Raw genomic sequence first — 23,186 nt, 5'->3', positions numbered from 1 at the left:
AATGATCCAGTGGTAATTTATAACTCTGAAAGCTGGTCATTAAGAAACAATGAAAGAAAGAAGATAAACACTTCTGGATTTAGACAGGGTTACTAAGGATTCAAGAATATTAAATAAAAGCTGATTTTTCTGTTTTGGTAATGATTAGCCAACAAAATGCTGTTTATTTTGAGCTCATTATTTGAACAGATATTGGATTAGAAAAAATTAATTTATTTTTTATTTATTTTAATTCCATTTATATCCCACCCTTCTCCGAAGACTCAGGACGGCTTTACAAACTTAGCAGTAGCCTTCATTCTATGTATATGCCTGCTTATTAGGGCTTTCACACACACCCCAAGCGGCATTATTACAAAGTCAGCTTATTGCCCCCAACAATCTGGGTCCTCATGTGCTTGACAAGCTTCAGGGAAGTAGAAGATGAAGAATCCACTGGATAAAGTAGATGGAAGCATATTGGAAGGTTGTTAAAACAAAAAAATATATAGCCAGAAACAGGTCAAATGTGAGTACTTGGGATCTTGACTCTGTGGCATCTAAATAACAATACACAGAAGTTGCATATAAGGTGAGGTCGGGTTTGGGGTTGGGATTTAGGTTAGGGTTAGGGTTAGGGTTAAGGTTGGGGTTGGGGTTGGGGTTTTTCCAAATAACATTCTCAATATTTAGCAAACAGCATAATGTCTGGGTTCATGTATTTAACAAACAATAATAGATAATAGTTAATTATCATAAACAATATATTAATTAATCACTCAATATTCTTCTTGCTAATAAATATTCAAAATTACATATCACATTCCTTTCTCTCTAATTCGTCTTTCTAGCCATTGATAGAAATTATCCCATGTTCTAAAGTACACTGAGTCTTCTTTCTCTGTTATATTTAAAGGCAATCTATCCATTTCTGCACACTCTAGAATTTTCTTAATTAGTATTTCTTCAGCTGGTAAGTTTTCATTTTTCCAATGTTGGGCAAATACAATTCTTGCTGCCATTAGTACATTAAATATCTGCAATCTTTCTCATAATTGGCTCCTATTATTTCTAACAGGAATAATTCTGGTTTAAAGTCTATTTGTTTTTTAGTCATTTTCTCCAACCATAAATGTATTTTTACTCAGCTAGGCCACATTATTAATAGCTCAACAATTTTCTAGTATCCCATGAGATTTATATACAGTACGTTTAGGCAAACTATTCTGGATAAGCAAAAGCAACATTATGCAAAGCACAGAAAAAAGAAAGAAATAGTGAGCAAAAACATTTAAAGGCAGGAAATAAGAGAAAATAAAATATAATTAAAATCAAGTTTACACCAAAAAGTCCATACTTTTCTGTTTTGCAAACTGTCTTCTTTCCACTGTGCTCATGTACTGATTCATACTTTTTTTTTATTCTTGAAACTTCTTACCTTTTCTTTTTTGAAGATTCATCCATGACTTTCCGGATCATCTCCTTTATTTTTATTTATTTATTTTAATTCCATTTATATCCCGCCCTTCTCCGAAGACTCAGGGCGGCTTACAAGCTTAGCAGTAGCCTTCATCCTATGTATATGCCTGCTTATTAGGGCTTTCACACACACCCCAAGCGGCATTATTACAAAGTCAGCTTATTGCCCCCAACAATCTGGGTCCTCATTTTACCTACCTGGGAAGGATGGAAGGCTGAGTCAACCTTGAGCCTGGTGGGATGCGAACCTGCACTAATTGCAGGCAGCTGGTGTTACTTAAGGAGGCATTAGCCCACTGCTCCACCAAGCCTGCTTATTAGGCCTTTTGTCCCCCCCCAAGCGGCATTAGTACAAAGTCAGTTTATTACCCCCAACAATCTGGGTCCTTTTTTACCTACCTCGGAAGGATGGAAGGTTGAGTCAACCTTGAGCCTGGTGGGATGCAAACCTGCACTAATTGCAGGCAGCTGGTGTTACTTTAAGGAGGCATTAGCCCACTGCTCCACCAAGGCTCTTTACCTACTACTTTTCCTTCATGCATTTGTTTTGCAATTCAACCTACATTCTTTTTTTTCTGTATGACCAAATCACCCAACATACTGTACTTCACCAGGGTCCTTCTGTTTGCTATTCATTCTGCACTATCTATTGTTTTACTATATAGTTTTTATGTCTCCCATTCTCATGGCATTCAACCTTTACATGTTGTCTGAGAAGACTAACTTTCACTTCCAATTCATATAACAAAGTAGGCAGAAGTATTTTTTTTCTGTTGACAAAAAAATCGTATTTGACAGACCACATATTACCGCTGTATTCCTATCAGTGTTAACATGCCATTTTCCCATCAGATTTCAGGGTAACCAATGATGGCAAGGATTGCAGGCACAAAGCCAGCTGGCCGTCTTTTTGTCAAATTTCAGAACCAACTGTTTAAAACAACTGGCTAAGTCATTCCTCTCCCTTTAGGACAAAAGGATGACATTTTCCATTCTTAACATATGTTTAGGCATGTTCCATTCACAGTATATTGCTACATTGGCAGGGGGGGGAATGGAGTTGAGGGAATCAAATTATTTCTAATTCTTTTACCTTTGTTTGTATTGTGTGCAGAAGTAACCCAATGGAGCACAAGGCAAGAAACCCTACACTTATCACACAGATTGGATTCATACATGATTGGATATGATGTGGTGGGATAATTTATAGTTTGTGTGTTGCATGAATAGAACCAGCAAAGCAAGAGCCAGCATGTTTAGCAGTGAAGGTTTTAAAGTAAGATAAGAGATCGGTGTTGAAATGTATTCCCAGCTATGAAAGTTCTCTGAGGGAATCTCGAATAATCCCTCTATCTCAGCCCATAAGACAATGTGGGATAGAGCTGGACCAGGAGCATGGAGACTGAGATTTTAGTCCACTTTGGGTAATTTTGCACCAATCCTTTCCTCTCAGTCTGACTTATCTCCCCAAGATATTGTGGTGTCTGTGTGTGTTGGGGGGGGGGAGTGAACAAGAGGAGGGCTGCTTTGAGCTCCTGGAAGAAATACAACTAGACATCTCTTTCCAATCAGAGATCTGCTGATGTTTGTGGAAATCTTGATAAAAAATATTTTTTATAAAAATATTTTCCAAATATTTTTGAAACATTAATCAGAGAGAAATCACTTAGGGAATGCAGAGTGTCCTTTCCTGATTGAAGGTTTCCAAGTAAAGACTGGACAAATGTCAACGTGGATACTTTGAAGAGAGATAGTCTATCTTAGCAAAGAAATGCATACTGTATATTACTTCCAAGTTGATGAGAAATGCTGAATTATTACAACAGGCTTAAATTGTACTTCATAGTTTAAAAGTGATTAAAAAGAAATGAAAATGAGTTAAAATTAGACCCGAGTGATTTAATTTCCTGATAGCTTGCTAGGAGTTTCAGTTACTTTCAAGTGAGTCTATTTATCTCTTTTGAATAATGTGCAGCCATGACATGAATGCTGGGCAAGGCATGCTCAGCTGTTCTCTTCCATCTGATTGTCCTAGAGGGGTGAGCCATGTTCTGCATCATAACTTATTTTCATAAATGGAGTCAGAACAGTGAGATGTTCCTCAGAAAAGCAAGATATATCATATGTGGCATTTCTAAGGATACAGAAGAAGTACTGTATTCAGGACCATAGGGTAATCAAAAGCTGCAAGTTGATTTTAAAATAACTATTCTATTGCCTGCTCCAAAAATGTTTTCTCTGATAAACAAGCACCTAGAACCTATTATATAAATTAAAATTTGAATAGATAAGCAAATAACAGCCAACTCACAACTTATGTGTAAAACAAAAAAAATTCTGAGCTGATCATAATAATATAATGAGCAAGGCAAAACTATTATTACCAACTCTGCACAAAAAGGCACGCAAGGTAGAGAAAAAGAAACATAAAAATTTAAAAAAAACATTGAATTGCCAAAACAGTCTGTGCGTATGTATGTGTGTGTGTGTGTGTGTGTGTGTATATATATATATATACACACACACACACACACACACACACACACACACACATACATACGCACAGACTGTTTTGGCAATTCAATGTTTTTTTTAAATTTTTATGTTTCTTTTTCTCTACCTTGCGTGCCTTTTTGTGTGTGTGTGTGTGTGTGTGTGTGTGTGTGTGTGTAAATTTTTTAGATTGCTAACAAAGAATTAAAGGGAGACTGATTCTTTGTTAGCAATCTAAAAAATTTACACAAATATGAGCTGTCACTGTTGTGACTACTGCCTGCTGATGGCCTTCGGTTAGGCTGAAACAGGAAATAAAGATTTGTCCCATGTTTGGGGCCTAGCAAGGTAATCTAAATAGTTAACAAGCATTTATATACACAGTATGTATATATATATATATATATATATATATATATATATATATATATATATATATATATATATATATATATATATATATATATATATGTTTTCGTAGATTCTCGCTGGTGTCTGTATGTGTAGATCTAGAGTCTCGGGTTTCTTCCCGCGTTCCTTTCATCTTCAGAAAGTTGTGGCGACATTTCGACGAAATCCCATCCGTCATCATCAGGCCGGAGTGTTCCTTCTGCTGCTTCCAGGAGCAATGCGTGGTCTGGCTGTTCCTTTCCTTCCAACTGCCGGTGGGGCTGTGTTCTGACTGGGTGGAGGCGTGGCTGCTTTCTGATTGGGTGGGGGTGTCCTCCGACTGGGTGGAGGCGTGGTTGTCTTCTGATTGAGTGGAGGCGTGGCTGTCTTCTGATTGGGTGGATGCGTGGTTGTCTTCTGATTGGTTGGAGGCGTGGCTGTCTTCTGATTGGGTGGGGTGTGTTCTGAATGGGTGGGGTTTTTTGTTGTGTTGTAATATCACAACACTCAGGATATAAATCCCATTTATATCCCGCCCTTCTCCGAAGACTCAGAGCGGCTTACAATCTAAAGTACAAATCAATGTGCTTAGCAATAGCCTTCATTCTATGTATATGCCTGCTTATTAGGGCTTATTAGTATATTCAGTTTTAACCTAGAAATAGGTGCAGTTTGAGTAGGACCAGTTTGGATACCACATTTAAATTTTTGAGGACGTGTTATTGATACCAATATAAAATGGCTGCCACGATAAGTCTGCTAAATCACAAGCATAATGCAAAGACTGAAAAACAATTTGCAAAATAATTTTTTTGGGGGGGGCTACAGTTTTCTGCTGTAAAGGGAACTCATTTCAGAGAAGGCAGTCCACTAAGGATAAATGGCCTTGCCCAAGATCCTGAATTTGTGTCAGAACTGAGACTGAATTTCACCCGTATCCTTCTCTCCTTCAGGATCACGCAGTCCCTCTTCCCCTCCCTTCGTTACTTTCCCAGACATGATCTCCTGTTATAAGATGAGGAATTAAAAGCAGGGCTATCAGAGAAGTGAGAACATTTTCCTTCCGCCTTCCCACTCTGGACGTCTGCTGTTGGGGCCTGGAATGAGTTGCCTAAGCAGCAGAACTGTCTTAGTTCATTCTCTATTGTCTCTTTTCACACCACAGTCACTGGTTTCTCCTCTCATTTTTGTCCCAGTTGACTTTTTTTACTTTTTACTCACCTCTGCTGATCTTTTGTCCTTTTTCTGTATTATATTGAGCTTCATATTTTGCTACCATGCATTATTGACAGAGCAAAGGAGGGAGCAGCAGATACTGTAGGAACATGCCCGAATGTATCCTGCAAGCCCACCTTAGGTCAGATCCAGTATAATCAAACCCATTTCATTTGCAACACATTTTAAATCTTTCACTTCTTGGCCTTTGGGCCAAGATCAACTGTAGTGTGTGTATGTATCCCTTTTCCTGAACAAGAAGCAGCCATTAGTTGGGAGGGCTTTCATTCAAATCAAGTACTTATTTTTGTGAAGAGATATGATCAATTGCAATGAGATTTAATTAAATATTTATTTGTATCTTCTACTTGTTAAAAAAGTCACAATTTAGTAATAATATTGATAAAATGGTTAACAAATGAGCAATCGAACATCACTAAAATCAGTAAAACCATAAGCAACATCATCCATCCCTTTAGTTCTGGCAGAGTTCATCACTATATATAAATCCACGGTGAACAGGCAGGTATTAGCCTGGCCTTTTGTGATGGGGCAGCATCATAGAGAAAGCCCAGACTGTGTGTTTAATGTATATCTTCTAATAAGGCCTCTTCAGCATCTAAGGATGTTAAAGAAAGAGGTACAGATAGTCCTCAACTTACAACCACAATGGAGACCAAAATTTATGTTGCTAAGTGAGAAATTTGTTAAGTGAGTTTTGTCCCATTTTCCGACTTTTCTTGCCGCATTTGTTAAGTGAATCACTGCAGTTGTTAAATTAGTAACATAGTTTTATTTTATTTTTTTATTTTAATTCCATTTATATCCCGCCCTTCTCTGAAGACTCAGGGCGGCTTACAAGCTTAGCAGTAGCCTTCATTCTATGTATATGCCTGCTTATTAGGGTTTTCACACACACCCCAAGCGGTATCATTACAAAGTCAGCTTAATTGCCCCCCAACAATCTGGGTCCTCATTTTACCTACCTTGGAAGGATGGAAGGCTGAGTCAACCTTGAGCCTGGTGGGATGCGAACCTGCACTAATTGCAGGCAGCTGGTGTTAGCCCACTGTTCCACCAAGTCTCTTTGTTAAGCGAATCTGGTTTCCCCATTGATTTTGCTTGTTAGAAGGTTGCAAAAGGGGATTGCATGACCACAGAACACTACAGCCATCATAAATCTGAGTCAGTTCTCAAGCATCTGAATGTAAATCATGTGACCATGGGCATGCTGCAATGGTCATAAGTGTGAAAAATGGTCATGTCACTTTTTCAGTGCCATTGTAACTTTGAAGGTCACTAAATGAATTAGTCAAGGACTACCTGTATTTCTTCAGTTGCGTAGGTCAACATCATTACCTTGAGTGTGGCTTGGCATCCAATAGTTAACCAATGCAGTTCTCTCAAGATAGGGTTGCATGATTTTTGACAACTATCCCTGACAGTATCATGGCAGCCAAACTATATTTTTGATGACATTTTCAAGAGCAATCCTACATAAAACACATTGCAAAGATCCTAACTTGTTAGACTATTTCTGTGCAGGAATGCTACAGTGAGTACAACAGCAGAGCTAGAACAAAGCTGACACATCTGGACTTTCAATGAGATCAGAAAATACCCCCAAATTATCTACCTGCTCATTCAATCACAGAGCAAAAATAGATTGTCTTCTCTCCTAAATCAGAGAAACTTCTACATGCTGAGTCATCAGCATGCTAGTAGCATCTTGCCTCATATTGTGCACTGTTCCTTCCCAATAGCTTTCTATCTGTTTGAAATGAATGCGTACCCTAGTGAAAATCCATAAGTTCTCATGGCATACTTGTAAATAGGATCAAGCAGAAATGACATTTTAATAAAATGAGCCTACAGGGTTATTTCAATAGCATAAAAAGCTATAGAAAAGTCTAGAATAATCAATAGGAGTGCAATTCCATGATCTCTCTTTGACAAAGGACATTTTTCTAAATTTGGGATTAAAGCTAGATTATATTTTAAAACTGAGCATGCATGGAATGTTACCTGCTATAAACACAGGAAAATTAAATAGGCTTTTCAAAATTATTTTTGGCTCAGTTCAAATTTTGTCCTTTATTTCTAAATTTGAGGAACCAGCCCAAAGTCCAAGAACTCCACTCACTTGGCCACCTTCACTGTTCCAACTATTTCATTCTGAAATGGCAAATGAAAATGTGGGAACTCTTACTCTGAGATTACCCTAAAAGATTTGGCTATTTTGATTACTGCAATCTTGCAAATGAGGAACTGTTTTCCAAATCCCAATAATTTTTGTCTACATTTATATAAACTGAAAGGGACGCGGTGGCTCAGTGGGTTAAGTCGCTCAGCTTGTTGATCAGAAGATTGGCAGTTTGGTGGGTCGAATCCCAAGTGCCGCATAGCAGAGTGAGCGCCAACCTAGCTTCTGCCAACCTAGCAGTTCGAAAGCACATAAAAAATGCAAGTAGAAAAATAGGGACCACTACGGTGGGAAGGTAACAGTGTTCCGTGTGCCTTTGGCATCTAGTCATGCTGGCCACATGACCATGGAGACGTCCTTGGACAAACGCTGGCTCTTCGGCTTTGAAATGGAGATGAGCACCAGCCCTTAGAGTTGGAAACGACTAGCACGCATGTGCAGGGGAACCTTTACCTTTATATAAACTGAATTTGATCCTAAAATATATAACTTGTGTCCTCATATGCCGCATATCCAGGTACTTTCTCAGAACTTCTTCCTAATGCCACTCTGAACAGTAAATGTTGAGGCTGATCTCTCCCTCTGTCCTTCTGTCAAAAGAGGTCTTGCCAAGTACTAGAGCAGGGGTCCTCAACCTTGGCAACTTTAAGACTTGTGGACTTCAACTCCCAGAATTCTGGAAGTTGAAGTCTACAAGTCTTAAAGTTGCCAAGGTTGAGGACCCCTGTACTAGAGGATAGATATGAAACTTGGAGACAGGTATAGGGTGCTTTCTACATGTATCTGCTAAAGAGCGAAATGCTTAAATGCTTAAGCTGAAAATGGTCATAAAGAACTTTGCAGTATCTTATTTAGATGCCATATATATGAACCATTGGCCAAAACCAGCTCACATTTTTATGATTGTACAGTTACTCTACAGCTCTATGAACATGAGCAAATAAATACCAAATTATCTTGTTAGCATAAAATTCATTTTGATCCCATCATTTTTTAGCCATTATGCCATTTATTAATATGTGCAAAGCATGCATACTGTATATTAGAAGGATTTGCATTGTATTTGTTTGTTGTTCAACTAATATGCACTCTCTTAGTCACACTAGACCAGGGCATTTCAACCAGTGATACGGGTACCACCTGTGGTACATTGGCCCCTGGCAGGCGGTACGTGACCATCCTAGAAAAGTGGTAGTGGGGGAGGGGAATGAGCTGAACAGGTGGCAGCACCGCACAAGCCTGAGCAAGAGATGGCTGCAGCTGCAGGGCTGTCAGAGCTCAGCAGAAGCTCCAGGATCAGTGCCAGGCTCCAGCTGGAGGTCGGTGCTGATCCTGATGCTTCTGCTGAGCCCAGAAGAAGCGCCGATCAGCTGGAATGTTGCAGCATCTCCAGGGTCTTTTCAGATGCTTGGCAACTGATTCATATTTATTTATTTATTTATTTTATTTTTACCGACTTATATACCGCCCTTTTCCCGTAGGACTCAGGGCGGTTTACAGGGCAATTAAAATCATACCATACAAAAGTTTAAAAAAAATAAAACAATTAATTAAATTTAAAGACCAAAGTTTAAAAATTAAAACATTTAAAACCCAATTAAAAACCCTCAGTCTAGGCCCGACAGCTCAAAGAGCCAGGTTTTCAGGTCCCGGTGGAATGAGCGGAGGTCGGAGGCAGTCCTAAGTTCCATCGGAAGTTGGTTCCAAAGGCAGGCGCACCCACAGAGAAGGCCCTCTCTCTGGGAGTCTCCCACCGGCAATCCTTCACCGGCGGTACCCTAAGAAGGCCCTCCCTGTGGGAGCGCACAGGACGATGGGAAGCGGATGCCGGCAGCAGATGCTCCCTCAGATAATCCGGACCCTCAGATATTATAATGGTCACAGTGTCCCAGGTTCATGTGAAGTGACCAAAACCTGCTGCAACCACCCAGCAGACGGGGGAAATAAAAACCAATACACCCTACCCCACCCCCGCTGCCAATCTTCAACAGAAATGCTCACAACAATTAAAACCTCAGACAGGAGAAAGAGTGCCGCCAGGCGGGCAGGCAGGTGTCTTGGGGGGAACTCGACTTGGGGGGCACTTTTTTCAGTGCCATTGTAACTTTGAACAGTCACTAAGCAAACTGTTGTAAGTAGAGGACTACCTGTATTTCATCACTTTTTTCCTTTTTTTTTTGGTCATCAAGTTTTTGACACCTTGCTAGGCGACCAGTGGTACTTGGATGTTGCCTTATGCTAAAAGTGGTACAATGGGTGAAAAGTTGAAAAGCCCTGGACTAGACAATAGAATATACATTGGTTAGCAAATATTCATGCTCTTCAGGTTGTAAAATACCCACAATTTCATATTTTTCAGCATCATTCCAAACACACTGACTAGTCAATGAGCAAAATTATTTGTTGGTCACTATGCATATTCTTTTTTAAAATATTTTATTTATTTTTAACAATTACAATCTTTAGTGCTTAGTAAATAATGTGTTGTCTGGGTTCACATATTTAACATTAACTTCTTCAATATAAATCAGTTCAATACTGGACAATCCAGTGTTTTTTCCCTGATCCTCCTTTCTTCCCCAATTGTTTTCTTTTTCCCAACACTACGCAAATACAATTCTTGCTACTATTAATACATACAAAATTGTATATAAACGTCCTGATCATATTTTCTAGTGTTATACAAATAACAATAATATCAGTTTATAAACTCTTTTCTAACCAATTTATATTTCAAATGTATTTGCAATTAAATCTCCTTATTAAATCAATATCCTGTTTTTCACGTTCTTATTTAAGTTTAATTTCCCATCAGTATTCAGAATATCTTTGTCAGTTATAGTTTTCTCAAGATTAGTTACATTTATGTAGCTAAGGGTTTCATGTATACAAGCCATCCATGTATTTTCATATTTCCCATATCAAAAAAGGTGCTATTCTAATTATAAATCATATCTTTCTTATTATAAAAGTCTAATTATATCTAAGGATTATCCACTCTTTTAGTCATATTCAAACAAATATTTAATCATAAATATTTGACTCTGGTAAGTCAAATCTTTTCTTTTTTAAGTCTAACTCTAGCTTTCTTCCTTTGCCAAATAGCTTTCCAGGCCAAGGCAATTAAAATCACCAAATAATATTTTCTTTATTTTTGTGAAAATTGCTTGGAATGAGGAAGACAATTTATTTAAGGTATTTTTGAGGGGGAATTCTGTCCATTTACATTCCTTAAGCAACTCCCACTTTCCTTCTCTCTCAGCTTCTCTTTTCATTTTTTGTCTCCCAATTTCTGGAATTTCCCCTAACAGCTCTATAGTCCATTTTTTAAAATCTTTCTTGTCCTCAAGTGTATTTTGCAGATCTAGGGGGTAAAGTGCCTTTTCCATTTTCATTATTATAGCTGGGTCTTGCAAGGTTTTATTTGTGGCAGTTTGTATTTCCCTTCTTTTATATCTTCCGTCTTTGAATCAATTTCCTCTGATTCATTTTCTGTTTTCTGGGTTATTTGTTCATACTTTTAGTCGTTATCTGGGAACTTTCTAGTTGTAGATTTAAATTAGAGATTTGCTCATTTATGTTAACTAAATTGTTTTTATTCTCATCATAGTTTCTTTTTGGGTCTTCTTTATGTGAAGCAATTGTCTGGTGAATTAATTGTACCATAGAATATGCTTCCTTCTGAAAAGCATTGGGTTTTTTTGAGGCATCACTCCTGCAGATCCTTGATAAACCTGGCTGGGGGCTTCAAATGGAGGTGCTGGGTATGTTTTCCTACCACTTTTGTCTGGGTATTTTATTTATTTTTATTTATTTTTATTTATTTTAATTCCATTTATATCCCGCCCTTCTCCGAAGACTCAGGGCGGCTTACAAACTTAGCAGTAGCCTTCATTCTATGTATATGCCTGCTTATTAGGGTTTTTCACACACACCCCCAAGCGGCATTATTACAAAGTCAGCTTAATTGCCCCAAATCTGGGTCCTCATTTTACCTACCTCGGAAGGATGGAAGGCTGAGTCAACCTTGAGCCTGGTGGGATGCGAACCTGCACTAATTGCAGGCAGCTGGTGTTACTTAAGGAGGCCCAGATATTCTGTCAGAACTTTTGTGCTCTCCAAATACAAGTCTTATCTAATATCACCAATCTTGATGGCAATAGAACAAAGTTTCATCTAGTTTTTCTGGTCTTTATGTATAGCCTTTATAATCCAATAGGTTCCATGATATGAGTCCAGCACTAAAAGCAATGTTTTTTAATAGTCCTTCTGCTTAGCATCAGTCCTTGCAGTTGTAGTGCTATTCTCTAATCCATCACTAGATGTCTTTCTATATCCATTTTCCAGTCTCAAAACAGAAGGTTGATTTCTTATATTTCACCCCAAAATTTTTTCAAAGAGAAAATTTTAACAGTTATCTCAGTTCTCAAATTTATCAAAGCTGTAACTTTATATTGTTTCTACTTCAGTATTATGTATTTCTGTCCCCAATAAAAAAAATTAAAATGCCGCTTCCATTTTTCTGGAAGGGTGGGGCTACAGTCCCCTTCCTTCTCACATTCGGAGGTTTTTATCTTCTTGGGAGCCTTTTCTAGGAAATTCAGTTGTAAAATAGTAAAGAAAGGATCAATATTCTCACCCAGTTCCAAACACGCTGTTTACAATCTGCTAGTTAGTGCTTTGTTTCTTCGGTTGTCAGTAGCTGGAGGCTGGCCACAGGGATGTAGCCAGTTTTTCCCATGCTGGTTTGGAGGACTTTCCTCAGATCGAACAAAAAGACCACCATCTTTCTGTGATCAGTGAGGCACCCATTGTTCTTCATTGCATCTTTGGGGCAACTTTAGGCCCATTTAGAGCCCACAGCAGGGCAAAATTGTGTGCGGAAAGCAGAGCTCTGCCTTCCAGTGTCCGTATCGCTACAACATCAAACTGGAAGTTCAATGATCCCTTCATTTTAATGATGGAATATTCATTTTCTGTCTGCACTGAGCATTCTAGGTGCCTGATCCTTTTCTCAAGACAATATAAGAGAAATTGGGTAACAGAATAGGCTATTGGTGTTCATGATGTTTTGTCTCATAGATGGCCTCCCAAGTAAATCAGATAAGAAGCACAACTAGATGAGTTAATTGTACACTACTGCTAGGCTAGATTAACAGAATCTTTCAAGTTTGATGGAACAAATTTCCCATTACCACTTTAAACCAAGTGATCAATTAGGGCAGATCCTTTCTAAGTTTCTTTTTTTTTAACCGTTAATCCACTGGGAGCTCCTCTTTCTCGTGTCTGTTTTTTTCCTAGACAGCACTTTTTCCCCTCACCCCACAAAGTTATCCACACAGTCCATTTCACTCTGCTACTGGCTGCCAGAGTAAGGTATTTGTTGAGCCTGCTAGGTGGTGATCAAAATCATATTTGATTCATTTTGAGATATTTTCAAGATGACCTTCATCAAAAATAAAACAAGTGGGAAGTTGTGTAAGGAAAGATTTAAGATAAAAAAAAATCCAGGGAAATTTTACTAGATTTCACTAGTTTTCACTAGATTACACCAGATTTTGACTCCAAATAGTATGGAAGGACTAGGAGATTTATTGCTGGACCATCCTATCAGTGAACCTACTGGGCTGTGAGTTCTGTGTTCAGACACCAATTATTAAAAATCCACCTGAATAGAGATGATTGGCAGTGTAACAGTCAGATCCAGCAAGTTGAATGGCAACAATGCATAGAATGGTCCATCACTGCAAATTTATAAAGGAATGTAAAGAAAAATCTCTAACATCATATCACCTTAGTTGCTGACACGCCACCTGTTTTTTACATTTCTTCTGTTGGAATGGGGATGGACAAACCTCCAGTAATTTTTTTTCTATATCTCCATCAGTTCACAAAGTATTTAAGGTAGGGTCATGTCAGGAAACAGACACCCAGTTTATTCAGATTGTTACTTATTATTATAGATTTTAGAGATTACTGAGTCCTGAGAAAGACAAAAGGATGAGAAACTCAAAGTAATCCCACTTTGATTTTGTTAAGGCAGATTTTAATTATATTAAGTATAAGATGGTGGAGGGAGAAAATCTGACAGGCTTTCAGGATTGATGTCATCCCTTCAAGGTAAGCCATTCAACAAATAGACAAGGCAACAATTCAAATAATTTTTTTAGGTGGAAAGTAGAATCAGAGAATCTTAAAACCCTGTCTGAGTTTCCATCTTCCCCATCTTATACCAAATAGAATCAAGGCAGTTTTACTTTGAGTTTCTTTCTCACACTTTCCAGGACTGAGTTGCTTTTCCTCCTTTAATGGTTAATAATAATAATAATAATAATAATAATAATAATAATAATAATAATAATAATAATAATAATAATGATGATGATGATGATGATGATGATGATGATGATGATGTTGTTGGAGGTCATCTAGTCCAACCCCCTGCTCAGGCAGGAAACCCTACACCATTTCAGGCAAATGGCTGTCCAGTCTCTTAAAAACCTCCAGTGTTGAGCATTCACAGCTTCTGGAGGCAGGTTGTTCCACTGGTTAATTGTTCTCACTGTCAGGAAATTTCTTCTTAGTTCTAGGTTGCTTCTCTCCTTAACTAGTTTCCATCCATTGCTTCTTGTCCTGCTTTCAGGTGCTTTGGAGAATAGCTTGACTCCCACTTCTTTGTGGCCAAAGTCACCTTTACCAAAGTCACCTCTACTTTGATTTACACATAGTTATATCCCAACAATTAGTGATGTAAATAACTGGCACAATAATTTACTACCATTCCTGATTACAGAACCTTGTCTTATTTTTATGTGCCAATTCAAATTAGAACAGGGAAATTTTAAAAAAAACACAGTTATGAAGGCAAAGAGAATTATGATATTCATGACAAGACTGGCTTCTTTGTGATTCAGAATAGCACAATATTTAATGTTTGGTTATGGCCATTGATATGGATCTTAAAGAACAAAGGTATAGAAGGGAAATTTTTTTTCCGCTTAATGATGCACTTAAAATGTTATTAGTTTTCCTATGTTAGCCACAGACCTCTGGAACCGCTTACCGGTTGAGCTACGGATGGCCCCCGACCTTCGCTCCTTCCGGCGCGATCTTAAAACATTCTTTTTCGAACAAGCTGGCCTGGTCTGACGGGATGGGGTTGGGTTTTTAAAATTAGTTTTTAACTTAATATGTATTGATTTTATGGGCATGATGTTTAATGGTTTTTTAATGGTTTTTTTAATTTTTGTATTTGATTTTTATTGTGTATTGCCCTGTTCACCGCCCTGAGTCCTTCGGGAGAAGGGCGGTATAGAAATCAAATTATTAAATTAAATTAAATTAAATTTTGGATTTGAATAGGACAAGTCTGTGAACAACAATAGTGTGCCATATTGTATAACCTGTTGCAAAAACTCAGTTTGTGAAAATACTTTGATTCAAATGCTGATTAAGATTACAAGTTGAATGTTTTGGGGGGGGGCGGTAGGAGCTGCACATTGTGTGTTAGGTAAATTACATTGGATGCCTTTATTCTATTCAGAAGTGTGAAAACTTGTTGTGAGAAACATTCTGTCTTATTTTAACCCCAGCTATGAGAGGAGGATGGGAAGTGGAGCAAGTGTTTGACAGTTGACAATGTCCATCACCCTGTTTAGTGATGATGCCTGGGGGATAAAAATAGTGAGAGTGACCTCATGGCTTTTAGCAGCAATACAGAAGAGACAAAAGAGTGGCTTTAAAAGGCCAGCAGAGTTGCAGTCAAAGGACCTGGACTCTTAAGGTTTTGATTCTGCTCCAGAAGGGAGCCACTCTAGTCCTTCTGTCTCTCTTTATGGAGAGCTGGGAGTTAAAAACAGTACTTGGCATGCCCTGCTCTCCAGGACTGGATGCTACTATCAAGCATTTGGACCAACCATATGCAGGTACCCATTTCCTTTGTGTCCTGAACTTAGCAAGATTCTTCTCTTTCTGTATTTTTTTCATAGGGATATTTGCCAGAAGAAGGAAACTGAATTAGGGGAAAAAACCTCTTTTTTATTTTAATTAGGAGAAAGTAAGATGAACAGAACCAACAATGGGTTGGAAGCTACTTTGAACCAATGTATTGTGCAATTCATAGTTTCTTTTAAGAGAACAATAATTTATCATGACAATATTACAGCTATTTCCACCACTGATACTGTTTTCAAATGGCTGCTCTGTGAAAATAATGCTGAAGTGTCTGAATCATTATTTTGACCTTATGTAATAGAAAAAGTTGGCTTTGCTAGAAATGCTACACCGTTCTCCTTTCCACCCTATTCCCTGCTTTCCATGATGCTGAGAGCTCTTATTATTATTAGCATTTGATTATTTTATAGCATCTACTAGTCATCCAACCACTGCTGTGCCATTCTGAGACTGCTAAGGAGAGGTTTTGCATCGTCTCATCAAAGTACATTTTGTTTACTGTCAGTACATTGTAATCTCTGTGCTGAGCTTGCAGTCAGCATTAAGACAATTTTAAAAATCAGAGTTACAATGCAGGAAGCACAGCTCACTGGAAACCTCCATAGTACTGTACTCACCTACTGAGGAAGGTGGATAATTCTTATTTGATAGGCATATTTTAATAATTTAATAGAAGTATTTCTAGTTAGACCAGAAGATCTCCAAAGTCCCTTCCAACCCTATTATTCTATGCTCTCTGTTCTAATTGGGAATATGGAGTATTATTAGTACTTTTTCTACCTCCATTCCTATGGAGTCTTATGTCACTTTCCTTGACCCTCAATCTGCTTAATAGCGGAACTGATAACATTCCAGTATCAACATTTATCTAAAAGAGTGGAGATGCCAGGAATGTTGGATAGACCCTTCAAATCTTAGCAAATTCCAAAAGATTTCTGAGCTGAGAGCCTGCAATTTCATTGACTTAGAATGAAATACATTTAATTATATAAAGAACCTTGAAACAAAATCCTGTGTTTTCAACCAAGACTTACTTTTTTACGCTACATAAATTACCATTTTACTTGAGAAATAATATAAATACAGGAGAAGGAGCTGCCTTTTCCCCCAGGGCTTCTTCATAAGTGATACTAAAAAGATTGTTTCCGCCTTTTTTGTAAAATTTAAGGAAAGTACCCAGGAAGGACATACATTTCACATTTAAAACATATAAAAACAGAATCTTGATGTATTGACTGAAACCAAAAAAATCCATTGAGAGATTATTATTTTTTTGCTATTATTTTAAATTGATTCTGATATTTTTTTGCAAATTCTACAGAGCTGATTGACTTGATAGAAACTGACAAAAGTTCTTTTCTTCTTTATGACCCCAGGTGGCATTTATTTTTGTTCTTCCTGCCTTAGATAATTATTTATTAGATTTATATAGCTACTTGTCTTTCACATGTGATTCTGGGTGGCTCACAACAGTTAAAACAACAGCAGAATCTATAAAAACACAGCAGCATTCAACTATCCTCAAAAATTCAATAAAGCAAAGTCACAGTGAGGCAGTAAATATAAGCCATACAGCCATTGCCAAGGCTTACCTCTCCTGCAAGACCTCCAGGCACAATGGCACAGCCATGTCTTCAGGTCCTTCCTAAAGGGAGAAATGTGGGCATCAGTCTAAGCTCCAGGGGGGAAAGGTGGGTGTCATGACAGAACAGACTCCTCCTGGGCCCTGTCAAATGACATTCCTTTGTGGAGGGGGATTCACAACATGCCTTTTCTGCCAGATCTGAAGTAATGGGTAGTCATGATTGGGAAGATGTGGTCCCTCAAATAATCCACCCCATGTCATGTAGGGCTTATAGGTCATTGCTAGCACTTTGAATTGTACACAGAAGCATACTGGTAGCCAGTGCAATACAGCAGAGGTAAAACGTGTTGCTTGAGAAGGACACATAATTTTTCAAGCTGCAGTTTCTGTATTCTCTTCGCGGCAGCCCTATATAGAGCATATTACAATAATCAGATTGTTATCTGCTGACCTCTCTCCAGATGTGATGAGGAGAGTGAGTGACAGAAAAAATGGAGGAAGAAGTGGACAAAGACCTGAACCTGTGGGTATTTTAAATTTTGAATGTGTGGTGCCTTTATACAGAAAATGCAACAATAAAACAACAGTTGGCTTACAGAAAGCCTAACAGTGCAACTAGGAGCTAATTGAGCTAAATCTTTTCTTTTTGATGTATTAGGACTCTATTTTCCCTTGTAAGTGTCTTCCCTATATATGGTATATCTCGCCTGATGGATCTTGATGTTATAAAGTCTAATAATTTCTGTGTATATAAAATAGCTACCAGGAATTTACTAGATTGAAATTTGTTGGGCCACGTCGAAGTTTCAGTTGCTCTATCATAAAGGGTCTCAGAAACTTATTGCCAAAGATTTCTTTTCCTCTATCAAAGTATTATGACGTTTTTGCATTCCTTTGTTAGAAGAATGTCTAATGCAGCCTTGAAGATTATTCATATGTGAGCCAAGCACATTTCTTGTCATCAGTAAGGCTCTTTTGCCTTACAGATTATACAAAATTGTGCATCCATGTAGATTTTTTTAATATAGAATCCTGACTGTGCTTTTTGTTGTTGTTCCTTGCAGAGCTTAATCGTGGTGAGAGCATGCAAGAAAAAAACATGAAGGAAGCCAAAACCAAATGCAGAACCATTGCATCCCTGTTGACCGATGCCCCTAATCCCCACTCCAAGGGAGTTCTGATGTTTAAAAAACGCAGGCAGAGAGCTAAGAAATATACCCTAGTCAGTTTTGGGAGTGTGGAAGAAGACCGCAGTTATGATGAAGAGGATGGAGTCTTCCCAACCAGTGAGTCAGAATTTGATGAAGAAGGCTTCTCTGATGTTCGAAGTTTAACCAACCACTCAGATGGAGGAAACACCTACCTTGACATTGAGAAGCCCAAAAGTCATCCTACACAAGAGCAGGCCCAGCTACAGCAAGGGCTGAGTGAAGCCTCAGGGAGAGGAGCACAATTATTTGAGCAGCAGAGGCAGAAAACTGGGAAGCAGATGTTGGAAAATACATCTGTCCAGAAACCAGAGGCAGAGGTCCCAAATTCAACCATACAACCTACACATAGCATGATTGGTACTGAAGCACCAATGCCATGGAAGGCAGAAAAGACTTCCCTAAGTGTCCATTTAGAATCAGCACCAATTTCTAGTGAGCTGCCACCACCTAAACCTGCTCAGCTCCAGTCTCCATCTGTTATCTTTGGAGAGGGAGCCCAGATCTCTTCAAATACCTCAGGCATCTTCAATAGGTCTGCTCGGCCTTTCATTCCTGGCTTTTCTGGGCAACGTCCTATAACTTCATCTGTTGTGTTTAGACCCTTAGTGCTAAAAAAAAGTAGTGAGAGGGCAGGTAATCAGAGAATGGCTGCCCCTCCTGTTTCCCCTATTTCTTCAGGCACAGCCCTTCCTGCCCCTCCACCATCAGTGCAACCTAAAGGCACAGCAAGCACATCTGTGTCTCTGTATATCCCAACTGCACCATCATCAGTACAGTCAGCAGCAGGTGCAAAATCAGCAGAAGCTAAATCACTTTCCAGAGCAGGTAGAACCTCCACTGCTTCCATATTTCTCTCATCCTCTTCTAGACCAGCTGTGGATGCAGTCGCAGCTACATCTACCCCATTATCTTCTCCACAAACCCAGGGTTTTGCATCTTCTACTTCATATGTTAGTCCAGTTCCACAGCTCCTCAATCAGCCACCAATCCAGCCATTCACCAGTAATGTTTCTGCTATTCCACGACCTGCTTCTGAGCCTTTGGCCTCCAGGGAGCAGAGGGTTGCAGTTCCAGCTCCCAGAACAGGTATCTTGCAGGAGGCCCGCCGCCGAAGCAGTAAGAAGCCCATGTTCAAATCTGTAGAAGAGAAGAAAAAGAATTCCCCAAATCCAGAGTTGTTATCCCTTGTACAGAATCTGGATGAAAAACCCAAAGGGGACCATCAAGGAGCAGGATTTGAGTCAGGCCCTGAAGAAGATGTTCTCAGTCTGGGAGCAGAAGCCTGCAATTTTATGCAGTTCTCAGGCCGGAAGTTCAAGACCCCACCTCCAGTGGCGCCTAAGCCTCAGCAGTCAAGTGCCCCTAATGGAATGGTGAATGGCTCCTCTCCTGCACATGACCTGTCTCATTTGAAGGGGAAAGGGGCGGAGCTTTTTGCTAAGCGACAGAGTCGAATGGATAAGTTTGTGGTGGAGGCTGTACCAACATCAAAGCCGAGAACTCCATCTCCTGCACCTTCTCTTCCCTCTTCCTGGAAGTATTCACCAAATATTCGTGCCCCACCTCCCATAGCTTACAACCCATTGCATTCCCCATTTTACCCATTGGCAGCTAGCAAGTCCCAGGCCACAAAGGCAGAGAGCAAAGTTAAAAAAGCACCAAGTCACAAATCAGGGATCCAAGTCATTGACTTCCTCAGACATCAACCATACCAACTAAATTCTGCCATGTTCTGTTTTGGGGAGACTCCAAACACTGGTGTCCAGGCCCCTACAAGTCCAACACTTCAGCAGTCCAGCTTGTCTTTCACACCGGCCAAGCAAGCCCCTGTGAAAACAACCAGGACCTATGAAATACGCCGTTTTTCCACCCCAGTCCCAATGCCAACCTCAAGTGGTATGGCTCCTACAGTGTTAGTTCCTCGTTCTGCCACCACATTGGATGAACCAGTTTGGAGATCAGAAGTGATCTCTACTTCTGTGCCTGCATCCCCAGGGCCATATCAGGGAGTTCTCCTCCAATATCAAAGTTCTCCTGAACTCAGCGAGACGGACAGAGGAGCTTCCTCAAGCCGGCCCACATCATCCCTCAATTTTCAGGTAGCTAGACCCAGGTTTTCGGCATCCCAAACTGGAATGCAGGCACATATTTGGAGACCAGGATCTGGTCACCAATGAAAAAAAGTTTTTTTTTTAATGTTTGTTTTAACACCTTCAATTTTGTAAGTGAGATTAGTTTCAGCTCACTGCTAATTGTGCCCTGGATTGCAAACTTACATTTGTTTCTGTGCAGTGTGCAAAATGGCCATAGGCACAAGCCAGATGTTTAAGCTAAATACTTGTCTTTGTGATTGCCTTCTATTTAAACCTAATTCCTATAAATCAGATCGGTGAAGCCAAACTGGAGACAAACCATCTTTGTTCCTAAACCCCGATCCTTCAGTTTTTTGGGTCTGAAATTCTTCAACAGGATTCAACAGGGTTGGGGTGGTTATTTTTTGGGGGGTGGGGGGGTCTGGTTTGGAGCAGGAAAATAAAATAGTGAAGCTAGAAAGCTTTTTCATTTACATGGTAGATGGCTCAGACTCGTCCTAAGCAACAGGAAGCAGTCCAAACATTATGAATAAATTTTAACCTCTGCTCAATTGACAGCCTGCCTGAATCTAAAGCCAAAGGTGGACAAAGAAATAAAATTGCCAGGAGTGGGTTTTTTCCCTCTTTGTAGGGAAGCATTGGTAGATATTCATTCCCTCATTGTCCCCACATTTTGCCCTTGGATTAGCATTCTGAGACAAATAGGGGACTCCAGTCTGCTTTGCAATGTGTGCCTCTGAATCAGTCTTGACTTCTGGCAGCTGCCTGGACAAGATTTTTTTTTTACAAAGCTTTTCAGAAGTGGCTTACTATTACCTGCTTCTTAGGGATGGCCCAAGGTCACCCAGTTGGCTTCAGGCCTAAAGCAGGACTAGAAATCAAGTCCATGCTGTTTGATAATTCTGTTGCCAACATTTCTGGCTAAGATGTTGGACTGATGCCCAAATTCAAGGTCCTACTTAGCTCTGGACTTCCCTGGGTCAGTCATTATTTCTCGGGTTTCTCAAAGAGCTAGAAGAGTGACGAAATTAAATAAGGGCAAAACTCAATGTGTTCCATCATGAACTTGAAGAAATGTATGTATAAGTAAAACAGAACATTTGAAAGTCACTGATTCACACAAATGTATCTGCAACCTCAGCCTGTAATTAAATAGAACAGGAGCTAAAGACTAAATCCTTATTTCTCAGAGTCATAGCAGAAACTGTGGATGACTTTTAGGGCCAGGAAGAAAGACTGAAAGGGCTGGGAATGAAAAAGGCATAGAAATGCCTTCCAGGTTAAGAGGCTGTGGTTTAAATACAGCCAGAAGACCTTAGTCTTCTTATGACTCGTTTTTCCTAACTGCAAGAAAGGTATAAATATTGAGAGAGTTTACTCATCACCTCTTTTCTTGGCAGCCATTTTCCATAAATCAGAATAATATTTTCTGGAGGCTCCTGAGAAAAAAAATAGAGGTTGAGAGAATTCAGAGGAGCAAAACATGAAGAGTTGACTACTGAATCTGCTAATATCAAAGATGGCATTCACCTCTTATTACAAGAGAGCAAGTAGAAGGAGGGAAGTATGAGCAAGTGTGTGAAAATTGATCAGGTAGGATTTGCATTCGTACCTAAGATGATTGATTTAATCATTAAGCCAAAACATCAGCAAAAGTCCTTTTATAGGCGCTTGCAATTTAATTAAAGATAGCAAGTGAGAAGAAGTTATTTTACAGCTACTTGAAATCTTTAAAAGTGCCTGGGTAGTGGTACTAGAAGCAAGATGATATTAATCCCAAGATTACTTTGTGTTCACTCAGTCACTTGGAAGTTCTGTGATGGGGATTATATTAAAAGTGAAGTGCAAAGGGAAAAACACTAAAAATATAATCTTGTCCTGGCTCCTCCTTTGCCAGCAATCATATCTAGATTCTTGAGAATTTGGTGTTCAAATACCCAAAATTCAGTCCAATTTTAAAGTAGCCAATTTACAAAAAATTTACATGAGCTAAAGGATTGGACTGTGCAAATAATGTATTTTGTCCATCTGAACTGCAATTCGTGAATTGGCTATCTGGCCACAGTTATTTATATTATTTTAACAGTTCATGTTGCATATGAATGGGAAAGGAATTACAGGGTGTCCTAGTTTATCTGGACCTTCATTCAGTGAATTTCAGACTTATATTTAGTAACATTTTAATTCAAACATCTTCCTCAAAACCAATTTTGCCTAAAATTGTCAAGGCAATTGTTGAAATGTATGCCATTAATGTAATCACATAAGTAACACTTTTATGAATTTTGCATCAATTTATATGTTTTGTGTAATTACACAAATCATGATGTAAAAAATTCAATTATTTAATTCTTCAGACAATGTAAATTGATGCTAATGACATAAATTTGGATTTAAGGGACATTTGGATTTAATGGACTACACTTATAGAAGTCTGTTAAATAGCTTTATAGTTTTGTTTATTCAACATATTAAACTGGAAAGTTTGGTATTTGAACATATGCAAGCTGCCATGTAATTTGATTACAGCCTTTTAGCCCTTACCACCCTGTCCATTTTGGGTTTTCTATTGGGACTTCTAACAA

At 38.9% G+C, this 23,186-nt stretch overlaps 1 protein-coding gene across 1 annotated transcript in view; it reads left to right on the top strand.

The window, feature by feature from the left end:
- Positions 1 to 22,620, top strand: part of SYNPO2L (synaptopodin 2 like) — a 61,147-nt gene extending 38,527 nt beyond the window's left edge. Inside the window, exon 4 of the mRNA XM_083364180.1 lies at positions 18,362 to 22,620. Coding sequence (XP_083220306.1) covers positions 18,362 to 20,685 — 2,324 coding nt within the window. The 3' untranslated portion in view covers positions 20,686 to 22,620. The remainder of the gene's footprint in view (positions 1 to 18,361) is intronic.
- The last annotated feature ends 566 nt before the right edge of the window (positions 22,621 to 23,186 follow it).

The sequence above is a fragment of the Vipera ursinii genome, assembly GCF_947247035.1.
Source record: "Vipera ursinii genome assembly, chromosome: 5".
Lineage (NCBI taxonomy): Eukaryota > Metazoa > Chordata > Lepidosauria > Squamata > Viperidae > Vipera > Vipera ursinii.
The sequence above is the reverse complement of the archived record's forward strand: the minus strand, read 5'-3'. Positions and strand labels throughout refer to the sequence as shown.